Source organism: Lycium ferocissimum, chromosome 6 (genome assembly GCF_029784015.1).
Source record: "Lycium ferocissimum isolate CSIRO_LF1 chromosome 6, AGI_CSIRO_Lferr_CH_V1, whole genome shotgun sequence".
Taxonomy (NCBI): Eukaryota; Viridiplantae; Streptophyta; class Magnoliopsida; order Solanales; family Solanaceae; genus Lycium; species Lycium ferocissimum.
This window is the reverse complement of record NC_081347.1, coordinates 15,882,673-15,896,046: the sequence shown is the minus strand read 5'-3', so window position 1 is coordinate 15,896,046 and position 13,374 is coordinate 15,882,673. Positions and strand designations below refer to the sequence as shown.

The 13,374-nt window shown below is 37.6% G+C and overlaps 1 protein-coding gene across 4 annotated transcripts; it reads right to left on the bottom strand.

Moving 5' to 3' along the window:
- Positions 1-394: 394 nt before the first annotated feature.
- Positions 395-7,556, bottom strand: LOC132059421 (OVARIAN TUMOR DOMAIN-containing deubiquitinating enzyme 5). 4 transcript variants are annotated; one of them, XM_059452044.1, is made up of 3 exons: positions 7,409-7,556; positions 2,162-2,274; positions 395-1,657 (listed from the first exon to the last, which is right to left on the bottom strand). In XM_059452044.1, exons 2-3 carry the CDS (start codon positions 2,263-2,265, stop codon positions 787-789), a joined length of 975 nt encoding a protein of 324 aa, XP_059308027.1. In that variant the 5' UTR covers positions 2,266-2,274; positions 7,409-7,556; the 3' UTR covers positions 395-786. The 4 variants fall into 4 exon arrangements, with proteins under 4 accessions (XP_059308027.1, XP_059308028.1, XP_059308026.1 ...); XM_059452045.1 differs by having other exon boundaries at positions 7,365-7,543; XM_059452043.1 differs by lacking the exon at positions 7,409-7,556 and adding an exon at positions 7,305-7,349.
- Between the last annotated feature and the right edge of the window lie 5,818 nt (positions 7,557-13,374).

The following is a 13,374-nucleotide window of genomic DNA, read 5'->3' as shown; positions in this document are numbered from 1 at the left end:
GATGAAGCAATGAGGTCATGTACTATCTCAATCAAATCAGGGACAGGAAATACATCACAGTTTATAGGAATTCAAAAAATATACTAACCATTATCTATTATCTGAAAGGATAAGAAAAGACTTCTGTTAGCCTTATTTTCAATTATATTTCTCAACGCCTTAAGACTCCTCCACTAACTTCTTCCTTCATAATTTCCCTTGCTCCAACATCCACTAACTTCTTCCTTTATAATTTCCCTTGCTCCAACATCTAAATAGATACAAATAAAAGGCGGGCGCCAAAAAAGGAGCTTAAGCGTTTTCATGCTCTATTTCACTCTTTGATAGAAGTATAGAACGCTGGTAAATACACCGGACACCTTTAACTGGGAAAAGGAAGCAAGTAGAGATATACTTACTAGTTCACATGGCCAAGATGTGAGCAAGTAAAAAAGAACTGATACGACAATTCCAAAAATTGGAAGAGACAATTTCCTGGTCATTGCAACCAAGCATGATAACAGCCCACCAAGCAAAAAATGACGGTGAATGGGCATACTGGAAACAAAACAGAAAAACTCTTAATTTGGAATACGAAGAAAGGGGAGTCTTGAGTTATCACAAAACAGAAAACAAAATCCATAAGTTAGGATTTAGTCCTCCAATAACATTGTAGAAAACGCATTTACTCGATGACTTATGACACAAATGAAACTGTTGCTAGATTGGTTTGCTGTAAACCATGATATCAGATGAGCTATCATGTTGCTGTAGACGCTTTGTTCCACATAATGTCAATCGAATCTATCAGGCTGAACTGGGAATAAGGGAGTTATAGTGCTCTCCAAGCCCAAAAGCATGCTTGTGGTAAGATAGCATTATACTTGAAGCCGATGAGCCACTGCCAGATTTGTATTCCTTTCCCATCTCAACATCAGGAAATGATCCTGAGAATATCATTATATGTTTCCTTAAGATGTGAGTTAGAGCACCAAGCTCAAGTTGTCCTCCCCAGGCAGCGGTCGACTCCACTTCTCTACAGTAATTCTCGAACCTTTTCTCATCCGATTCTCCCCCTTCTGCATTCTCAGAGAGGAAAAAAGGGAGAAAGTCGGTTGCATGTTTCCTCATGTAAGCTGCCACCATCTGTCGTAGTTCAAGATATGTGTAAGGAGATGAACCACCAGAGTGGACGGCTAACTGATTCTCCACAGCTCGGTACAGACAGTGTCCATCAGGTTTCATTTCGTTAACAGTCAATCCAAGTGGCTCAATCTTTCTTTCTAACTTTTCATTCTCAATAACCCGATCACTTATGATATTACTCTGCTCTTCTTGTATTCTCTGCTCTCTGGCTGCCTCTTCTTGAGCTCTTTTCTCACGTCTCTTCACACTCTTGCTGGGTTTTGAATGGTCAGTTTGACTACTGACAGAAACCCCAGCAATGGCCTTCACCAATGTGTCAAGATTCCCTTTTTCCTTCCCATTATCATTATTACTACCACTGCTGTAGCCTAAAGAAGCAAGTTCCACAGCATGCATTTCTTTGAGCTTTGCAGAAAGTTTAGATACTTCTTCGTCCACTTGTTTCTTCTTAGCTTTCTGTTCAGCTTTGCTACCTTTAGCTGCTGCCTTTTTCATAGCAACTTCTTTGCCCTGTAGCTGAGAGATTTCTTTCCTGCATACATCGATATGACGTGTCAACAAAAAATTAAGCGCAAATAACTAATTTGAAGTGATAAATTAAGCAAGTGCTTCACAATCAATGCTCAGACATTCAATAACCGAAAACCTTGTTACAAGCCATCTTCGATATTGGTAAACAAGGTCAAAAACTGAAAGCCTGTGCATGATCCATGAAGCCTGTTATAATCTTAATTAGGAATCTTTGTAATATTCATTTCTACAAGTAGAAAAACTTCCAATTACTTCTGTGTGGATCAGCATCATAGAAGGTTAGTAATCCTTCCATAAACTCATATTTGAGCAATAAGAGCGCTTACTTACAAAGTCAAGAGCATTTCCTTATAGACACGCATACAAGTAGAGTATGACCGATCTTACAAGCAAAACAACGTAAATACATAATAATCATGTGGAGGATTATATAGAGAATATCAAAAATACAACTAGGGGAGATCAAAAACAAGGCAAAATGTCCCGTAAGAGCCTTATAAATTACCTATGCCTAGAAAGCATCTCCTCGAGGTTTTCTGGTATCTTCTGAGGCGCACTTTCTGAGGCCTCCTCAGACAACTGATCTTCTGCTTTAGGTGGATCCTCCATTTCAAAACCCTGAAACAATATGATCAGCAAAAAAGCATCCCAATATAAGATGGAAAAATTTCACAAATCAATCATAACGAATAAAAGGTCGACACATCAAAAGCAAAAGAAAACACATAGATAAATTATTAAGGAAAACAAAAATAGATTAGTAATAAAAATAGATATTATTATTGTTCTTATTATTGCTTAGGTAACAGTAGTCCATCAACCTGTTCACTATTTGTTGAATCTGTGCTGAATTGCTCAGAAAATCAAGATACCAGGTTTCAACCTGGATTTGTATCCAATAATCAAGTTCTCTTTTATTTTGGGACGTCAGCATACGTACCAGGGAGCAGTAAATTTTTGTATCTATCACCCAGAAATGGATGATGGAGCTTCAACTAGCCAAATTTTAAGTGTTCCGGTACACTTATATGAATTCCATTTCTCAATTTTGACATAGATCAAAATCCATGAAATAAACAAATCCCGTAACGAGTTCCCACCAAGTACACCAAAAAAGCAATGTCTAAAACAGTTGATCAAAGGTGAAGTGCAATAGATAAGTGAAAATGAGATTCAAACAGTTAGCCGATTCATCATTTTCAAGAAAAAAAAAAAAAAAAAGAAAACAAAAGACAGTTGTAAGCCGATTCAATAATTTCTTGCCCCTTTATCTCAAAGGAAGAAAAAGAAAAAACTCCTTCCCTTCTTCACACCAACCAACAACACCTTAACAGATGCTCAATGGCCAGTGAAAATCAGAAATTCAACAGTGAAATGCAATACTCCTGACTTGTTTCAAAGGCTTTAAAGCATGATCATTAATATGATTGAGTTGCACCTTGACTTGAGATTGGGTTCATTATCCAATCTTAAAGCCATATGACAACATAATACATGAGAAAACTGCAAAAAACTATGCCACAATAAAACTCTCTGTCTAAAATCTAGACACTTCTGCCAAATGCAGTGAAAAACAGTAGAATTGGAATTAAACGTTCACCTTCGCATAAGTCCTTTTTTCTAAAGCCATCTTCGTAATCCTCATGTTCCTCCTCTATTCCAATTCATTTTTTTAATAAATCAGAAAACTCACTAATAAAACACCAAGGTGTCTGCTATATAACAGTAGCGCATTGGATAAGCTTTAATAACCAACGAAATCAAGCAAACTCTCAACAAGCTGAAATTTTCCCTATATACCAAAAATACAAAAATAAATAGAGCTTTTGACACTCATCAGGTATTCAATCCCTTCAAAGATTCTCTTACTACAAGGAGCGGTCATCCAAAACTTCTTGCTGCTATGAGCTCGTACAGATTGCTGGTCCCGAGCCCGGATAAAGGAGGATTGCCGAGGGTCAATTGGAAACAGCGCCTCTAGCCCATAAACGTAGGGGTAAGGCTGCATACATGTTACCCTCCCTAGATTCTACTTGTGGGATTACACTGGGTTGTTGTTGTTGTATCTCCTTAAATCTTCCGCAGTTAAAATGAATCCCCAAGAAACATACCAAGTAAAGGATGCCACCTTTCTTTGGGTCCTATATTGTAGTATGATTTTACTGTTGTCTCGCATACAAACATTTCCACATCATTATATCCCTTTTGCCGTGTATACAACATTTCTAAGAAAGGTTGCACCTCATCGATGATCTTATAAAGGAATAACCCAGGATCAAGGATCTTCATATTTCTTCAAGAACTCTGTAATTTTTATTTTTATGCTCTTATCATCAGGCAGCAAGAATAGGTAGGAAAAATCATTCCTAAGTGGTATTGTCACCCATATACCAAGCCAGAAGCACACCCTGTTACCATCCGCAATGATGAACCTAACTCACAAGTCTTTCAACCTTTGCTACTTAAACTACGCCCTGAGGCTTATGTGATATTCTTTCTACCTGTAATCTCACATCATTGAAGTCCTTTGCAATGATTCATATTAGTTTCTCTCTTTGTTTACAACATAAACTCTCCCGAGGGTGAGTGAATGTTTACATCTTCCATCCCTATAAAATTTGCGAACAGCCTACTCAAAATCCTCATCCAAATCTCTAAAGTGACGTGACAAAGTTTGTTTTAAAACATATCCTCCACCAGAATTGACTCTCTTGTATGTCAAAAATTTAGTATTTCTCCGGATGATCATCTTGAATCCACTGATAGCCCAGTGTTTCTAGAAGTTAAAAGTGCAAAAAGGCAACATCGTCCACAGGGTTTGAAACAAGAACTGAGAAGAGAAAAAAAAAAAAATTGAAGTGAAGAGCACAATTAACCAAAAATTAAAAAATATTAAACATATACGAACTAAGTACTATAATTATGAAGTTGTAATTAAGAACTCCATCCGTTTCACTTTGTTTGTCATAGTTTGACTTGGCAAAAAGTTCAATAATGAAAGGAAATCTTTTTAAACTTGTGGTTTTAAATATGTCATAGCATTTGTGTGAATATAACAGTTTCTCATTAAGGAAATATAGTAATGTCTCATTCTTTCTGGAACGGATTAATAAGGAAATAGTGTCAAACAATGCATAATGGGAGGAGTAACTAAATTCAGCATCCACTAGACAATAATGAGATATTAGTCCAACTCTTCAAAGTTGAAATTCGGAGAACCAACCAGTTCTTGTTGGGATCACTTTGTAAGCCATTATTTGAAGCGCACATTTCACAAAAGCACGTGCCTTCACTCATGAAGTGAAAACCCATCACTTCAATTCGTTTTGTCACTTTTAGTGATGAAGCAATGGCTTCTAATAACACAGCGCTTACCAATCAATCCAACTATTTCACCATAAACTACGATGCACCTGTTCTATCACCCCTATCGTCTTAGTTTCTCCAAGATAGATTCCTACTATATATATATATATATTTTTTTTTATTTTTTTTTTGATAAGGACGATAGGTTCCTACTCATTTTTCAATCATATATTAATTTTTCTTCACCTTGTAATTTCTTGTCCCTTTCCCTTTTTTTTTTTCTTTTTATAATGGTGGTGTGTCCAGCCATCTTGCGCACACTTCAACTATTCCACCTGGTACCTACTACCTCCGAGCCAGCTTATCCCTTTCCTTATTCATCATCTCCTTTCTATTTTATGTAAAGCAGTTTTGCTGCCCCAGCCCCCTAAATATCGATTCCATCTACAAGGGGTTTCCCAACCTATTAATGCACTATTATTGTACTGATAGTTCAAAAATGGTACTTATTTGGGACTTACGCCGAAAAAATTTCATTTAATGAGGATCGAGTTAACCTTAAAAAAAGGCTAGAGAATGATGAATAAAAGGGTTCCAAATGCTTGAAGCTGATCATATTAAGAACTTCTTGTTTACTTTCTATAGACAAGCTAAGAATGCTCTTTAACCTTAAAAGAGACTTGACCTAGATGATTAACAACAATGCTGATAAGACATGACCAGAATCTAAAGTGAGGCACAGAGAATAAGAAGAATTAAATGATAACTTCCACTTATCACTCCTAGATACCTTTTTGCATCGCATCACATGGTTTGATTTGCTTCACTCAATTGAAAAAAAAACATATTTACTAATGAACATTCTGTAGTAGCTAAATCGAAACATAAACAGCTTATCTCCGAAGACCCAAGACCAATGTCTAGAACAGCTTGTCTCCACTATAGCTTTTTTTTCAATTGACCGATCTGTGTCCTTGGAATAGAGTCTAGAAACATTAGTATTTAGCTCAGTCTTCCAAAAGGAGACATTAGACTGAACAAAATTCGACATGCCATCCAAAGTCTGAGGTTTAAGTCGTTATTATATGAATTGTTTAACAAATTTGAATTTCATTATGACCTTTAAACATATCTAAGAACGGATCCGTTTTTTAACTTTGAAAACCTAGATCGTATCCTGTCATTTCAGTCATTTTAATCACAACCAATAATGTCAAAGTAACTACCAAAACTCATACCTTAATACTCCTTTAGTTCCCCGCTACCATAACCCAAATCTCGTAGCACATGCTACTCTGTCTCAAATTATCTGTCGTGATTTCTACACATAGTTGTCCCAAATTATTTGTACTTTCAGAAGTTCAAAACAAAATTAATTATTTTTTTCGCATTTTATCCTTTGTACTAATTGTTTTTGAAGACTACAGTACAGACACCCAATAGAGTACATATTTAATGAATAGAGATTATATCTTAAGACATAAATGAGGGTAAAATAGTTAAAAAAAAAAAAAAAAAAAAACTCTTATTTAATGTTTTCTTAAGGGACGTGTATAAGAGAAACACAACAGATAATTTGAGACGGAAGGAGTACCGTCCAATAACATTTTTTCAGGTTAGGGCTACCACTCGATATCATATTTATCAACTATATGCCTCAATCAAACTACTATTACTGCTGTCTTTTCATCTCTTCGTGTCTTTGAGGTATATCGGAAACGATCATCTCACCTTCACAAGGTAAATTCATGTAAGGCTGTCCTGTATACTTACCTCCCCAGACCCCACCTGGTGGGATTCTGGGTATGTTGTTGTTGTTGTTGTTGTCGTCGTCGTCTCAATCAAACTACTTGGGTTCAGCTAAGGGGCGGAGCGAGGTAGGGTTAAGGGGGTCCCTTAGGTGAAAAATTACTCTATATATACAAGGTTAAAATTATTTTTTATGTATATATAGCAGATGTTGAACCCTCATGGCTTCTTCGTGTATTTACATCTTCTTATTTTTGAACTCCCTTAATGAATAATGAATATCCTGGCTCCGCCACTATTCAGCAATGCTTAATATCCAGACCCATTTCAGAGATGCTACGTTACTTTCCAAAACACCCAAAATCAAACTAGATACAACTAAAAAATCAAAGAAAAATCGGAACTTTAGGCTCAACCACCTAATAAGCAGAACCCCTAGAAATAAAAAATTGTTTCTTGAACAGAAAGAAGCAAACAAATAGCACAAGTGTATATACCCATAAAAGTTTACAGAAAATAATCAAGACCGAATTGGCAAAAAGTAAGAATTAAACAGGAAACAGTACAAGATGAAGGAACAAACATGTAAATACCAAAGCTATTGCTATGAAAAAATGAGGCATAATTTTTTTCAAGAAAGAAAAAACACTGACCAAAGAAGAATTTGCGGACAGTAGAAGAAGCAATGCTTGTTTACCTTGGGCGAGGAGAGACAGGAACAGCGGATTTTGTGAATGTCTGATACTTATTTTGTTTGAGAGCCGCCGTGTAAGAAACGAGGTAATACTCGAGGGCAAATCCGTCTTTTTAACTTTTGTCCTGAGAGTTGTACTTACTACTTAGGGCTTAGATTTCAAGATATCAATCTCCCGGTCCGAAATATTTTGCTTTCCTATGGGTGTGTCTGGTATTGACGGAAAATGTTTTCTAAAGAAAAGATTTTGTGGAAAAATAAATAATTTTTCTATTTATCTTCTTTTGGGCGTATGCATAAGTTGAAAATGTCATTTTAAAAGCATTGTATATATTCAAAGCTAAACACTATGAGATTTTTGAATTTGGAGTGCAACTCTCTACGCTAACATTAATGAACGAATGGACCGTGATTTTAAGACAATGTGGAGCACTATTATCTTAATATAAACGTCAACAAAAATTTTAATGACGACTGAGTGATAATACTGTGTCGGACCGGTCACTAATAGCGTAGCAATGACAAAAATACAAGTATATACGTCAAATATTTTCGCAAGGCAAAATTTAGTTTTGCCTCAAGCAAATTCTGCCTTATAAGGCAGAATTTTCGCTAAACCTTGCCTGGCGAAATTATTTTTTTACTTAGCGAGGGTTCGCACCCAGAACCTCGGGGTATTTTCAGCCAACTTTTTAAGTGAAGGGAAAAAATTAAAGACCAACACCTTTGAAGGGCAATCCGTGAAAAAAAAATGTGTTTTTATTGATCCGGAAAATATTTTCCCTTAAATTTTTATGGAAAACATTTTCTGTCATACCAAACACACCCGTAGTATATTTTTTTTTCCTCGAAAAGAGATTATAACAAATACTCATATTTACTCCTTGTTTCTTTTCATATCCTATACGAGCTTAGGTAGTAAAAATGGCACGGTCTGGCCATCTTTTGTTCTGCTTTTTAAGTAGAAATTGTTATAAACTATCCGGCAAGTTGTTGTTTGGACGTATTATTAGAAGTGTAACTTGTACCACTTGTTCATAAAGTGATAAATACCACTTGCACTTGCTAGTTTTATCTTAGTTATAGCTTAGTTGTAGCAAATTATAAATCAACTTGCACAAGTTGAATATTGTAGATTGAGGGGCAAAATTCTTATATAAATAGGTGTCACGATCCAACCGGAGGGCCATGACGGGCACCCGCAACTAACCTACCAAGCACCTCAAAACGTACATCTCATAGTCATATATGAGTGGGCCATAAAGCTAACTCATAAATATCTCATAGTCATATATGAGTGGGCCATAAAGCTAACTCATAAATATCATGATCTGTAAGGGACACAAGCCCAAAAGCTATATATACACGACATCAAACTAATCTCAAGTACACAAGCCGACAAGGCTATCAAATTATGATGATACTACAAGGTATGGACCAAGATGGTCATAGAACCTCCAACCGTACATATCTGTCTACGAGTCTCTATATGGAGTGCATAACGTCATAAGGACGGGACAGGACCCCGCCATGCGCATATATATATATATATATATATATATATATATACACAAAAGAATCGTACCAATTGAACTGTAGCTACGGAACAAGTGGAGCGCTCCTGTACGAACGCCGGGGAAAGCGACCTGCGACGATCCGTCTCCCTATCTAACGCGCGGAATGAACGCGTCCCACAAACAAAAGGACGTCGGTATGAATAATGTATTAAAGATGCGCAAGGTACGAATAACAACATAATAAGGATATGAGAGTAACAAGAGATAAGAGAGATAACTTGTACATCTGCATGCCTGTTAAGGGGGATATCATGCATGCTTTCTTTTAAAAAAAAAACATTTTCATACATGTACCATAATACCGTACCCGGCCATATAGGCTCGGTGTTGTCTGTACCCAGCCATAATAAGGCTCGGTGTTATCCGTACCCAACCTAGAAGGGGCGTGCGTAATAGGTGTCATACCCGTCAACTATAGCGCGGCTCAATGTGAGAAAATAGCTAAATATATATAAAGAATTTATGAGCCCAAAAGAAAAGCTATAACTCTATCGGAGTGACATAAGGTCTGTCAACATCCGATTATCCTTATGGAACTATCATCGTGAACATATCTCACCTCAAGGAACAATAATCATAACATGAGATCAACTTCAATAAAATAGTAGCAACAACCATAAGACAAGATCAATAATCATGAGACAAAGATCAATAATATCATAAGATCATAAAGAACCATAAGCTTCTAGTGTTTCTAGGAATGGAGTCAATGTGGGTATCTTTCGTATAAGTTTGTAACAATAGGATCATGCCATGAGAAAGAAAGGGACAGCCTTAACATACCTTGTCGTCTCCTTAACTACTTAATGCCTATTCTCCCGAGCTCGAAAATCTACATTCAAATGATTCATACTAAGGTTAAGCCATCAAAATGCTTATAAGGTCAAACTAGACTAATAAATGAGCTAACGAAATTCGGCGATTTTCCCTATTCATTTACTTGCTTCAAACCTCAAAACAAATCTCAAACAACAACAGCAACATCAACAATACCATAGTCAATAGATTACATTCAAATTAAACTTAAATCAATCCAAAACTCCCTTTCAAAATCAACCATAGTCATCAACTTCAACTTAATACCTCATGACTCCTCTACCATGATTCTCTTGAATTTAAGACTGACTAAACCTTCAAATCATCTCAACACAAGCAATAATATGAAGAACATACCTTACACTTGAAGAACTTTAGCCACACACAACCTTCCTCAAGATCAAATTCACCACAACTCCAAGTAGAAGCAAGAACAACCACTTTCTATGAATTAGTTTAGGGTTTTAATGCTTGATCTCCTCTTGAAATAGTATGGGATGTTTATGGGTGTTTAGAAGAGCTTAGAGGGTCTAGAGAAATTTTTTTTGGTGAAAAGTATGAACCCCAAGTCGTGGCCTTTAATTTATATAAAAAAAAAAAATTCCCACCGCCTCAACTTCGACTGTCAACTCGACGGACAGTCGAGCTGCTCTACGACCATCGAATGGTGGCATTAAATTACCCATCAGAGCTGACTACGATGGTGGTTCCACGGTGGGCATTGACGAGCTGTCGACCATTCTGATCTGCCAAGATAGGGCATCGAACTGCCCTGCTGTCACACTCATTTCTTTTAATTCGTTCAGCCTCCAATCTTTCCGATACTTGTTAAACATAACTTAAACTCTCATACACATGGAATGAACATGTAGAATCTCTTATGGCCTTGACGAAAACTTCACTTTCTAAATCCATGTTGCCTAACTCACGGCGAAACTCAACGTATAAAGTACGAGGTATAACATCTTCCCCTCCCCAGGAACACTCGTCCTCTAGTGTTAGACTCTTAAAGGTCTTACAAAAATTTCAGCAGAGTCTCCCCTGTAATTGTATCACCACCAACCTGTGACACAACAACCCAAAATATATAATGCCACACACGGCCACAACAAACAATAAAGATAATGGCCTCGCAACCAAAACATTCATTCGCAAGGAATGAACATTACGTACTCGAAGGTAAGGTGTGCGTCCGGACATCCTCCGGGAGTGGAAACAAGTGCGAATATTCTGGATCTCATATCTTCTTCAGCCTCCCAAGTCATCTCATCGACATTCCGGTTCCTCCAAAGGACTTGCACTGAAGCTACATCTTTAGTCCTCAATCTCCATACCTGTCTATCTAGAATAGCAATGGGAACCTCCTCATACGATAGTCGCTTAGTAACCTGAAAATCATCAATGGGTAAAACTCTAGAAGGATGTCCGATACACTTACGAAGCATCGATAAATAGAAGACTGGATGGACTGATTTTAGCTCTGTAGGTAGATCTAACTCATAGGCCACTTGGCCCACCCTACGTACAATCCTGTAGGGTCCAATATACCAAGGATTAAGTTTACCCTTCTTACCAAATCTCATAATACCTTTCATATGTGATACCTTCAAGAACACCCAGTCATCAACCTGGAACTCTAAGCCTCCTCGGTGATTATCCGCGTAAGACTTCTGATGACTCTGAGCTACCAACAATCTATCCTGGATAAGCTTAACCTTCTCTACTACTTGCTAGATTAATTCTGGCCCTACTAACTTAGTTTCCCCAACTCTAAACCATCCAATAGGTGACCTATACTTTTGCCCATATAAAGCCTTATATGGAGCCATCTAGATACTGGAATGATAGCTATTATTATACGTGAACTCAACAAGCGGCAAATAGTCATCCTAGTTACCTCTAAAATCTAACACATATGCCCGTAGCATATCTTCGAGGGTATGACTAGTATGCTCAGCCTGTCCGTCTGTATGGGGTGAAATGTTGTGCTAAGACTCACCTGAGTCCCCAAACCATTCTGGAAAGACCTCCAGAAATTAACTGTAAACTGCGCACCCCTATCGGAGATGGTAGATTCCGGAACACCATGAAGTTGGACTATCTTCTTAATATAAAGCTTCGCATAATCCTCCGAGTAAGTAGTCCCGATTTTGGCGTGCACGTGGGCTGATTTAGTAAGTCCATCAACAATCACCCATACGGAATCAAACTTACGCTGGGAACGAGGCAATCATGTAATGAAATCCATATTAATTGCCCATTTCCACATCAGAATTTTGATAACTTGCATTAACCCACCTGGCTTTTGATGTTCAATTTTTACCTGTTGGCAATTAGAACACTGGGCCACGAACTCTTCTATGTTTTTCTTCATTCCATCGCACCAATAGACTTCCTTAATATCATGATACATCTTCGTCGTCCCTGGATGACTAGAATAACGGGAACAATGAATCTACCCTATAATTTGACAACGTAATCCTGCAACATCAGGAACACACAGTCTGCCTCGATATTTGAGAACTCCGTCTGCAGAAATCTCGAATGGTGACTTTTTCTTCTGAGGAGATGTATCTCTAAAATGAAATAACATGGGGTCCTCGTATTGGCGCTCCTTCACCTCAGCTACTAAAGATGGACCTGCCGCATTATCAATAGTAATTACTGTATCGTTCGAGTCTAATAATCGGACTCCTAGGCTAGCTAACTGCTGAAGCTCAAGAACTAACTCCCTTTTGTCTAGCTGAACACACGATAAGCTACTCATGGATTTGCGGCTAAGAGCATCGGCTACTACATTCGCCTTCCAAGATGATACAAAATGCTAACATCATAATCTTTTAATAACTCTAACCATCGCCTCTGCCTCAAATTCAACTCCTTCTTCTTGAAAATATACTGGATACTTTTATGATCTGTATAAATATCCACATGAACACCATACCGGTAATGCCTACATATCTTCAATGTATGAAGCGCCGCAGCTAACTCTAGATAATGTGTTGGATAGTTCTTCTCATGCTTCCTCAACTGCCTTGAAGCGTAAGCAATAACTTTACCGTGTTACATCAACACACAACCTAGCCCAATTCCTGAGGCATCACAATAAATAACATAGCCCTTCGATCCTTCTGGAAGTGTCAAAACTAGAGTCGAAGGCAATCTGTTATTCAACTCCTGAAAACTACACGCACAAGCATCAGTCCACTGGAATTTAGTTGATTTCTGAGTCAGCTTCGTCAGTGGTGCAGAAATAGATGAAAAACCTTCCACGAATCTCCTGCAATAACCTGCCAAGCCTAAAAAATTATGAACCTCCGTGGGTGTTGTGGGTCTTGGCCAAGTCTTCACAGCTTTAATTTTCTGTGTATCCACCCGAATACCATCAGCTGAAATAATGTGCCCCAGAAAAGTCACAAAATTCAACCAGAACTCACATTTAGAGAACTTTGCATATAGCTTCCGGGCCTGAAGAACTTTAAGGACAGCATGTAAATGATCTGCATGCTCTGCCTCTGATCGGGAGTATACTAGAATATCACCAATAAACACAATCACGGACAGATCTATGAAGGG

Bases quoted from the DNA above. Each gene is read 5' to 3' on its own strand.
- LOC132059421 (XM_059452042.1), bottom strand. From the start codon at position 3,301: ATGAGGATTACGAAGATGGCTTTAGAAAAAAGGACTTATGCGAAG. The intron at 2,275-3,256 runs GTGAACGTTTAA...ATATTGTTTCAG, and splicing joins AAAAAAGGACTTATGCGAAG to GGTTTTGAAATGGAGGATCC. The intron at 1,658-2,161 runs GTAATTTATAAG...CGATGTATGCAG, and splicing joins GAGATGCTTTCTAGGCATAG to GAAAGAAATCTCTCAGCTAC.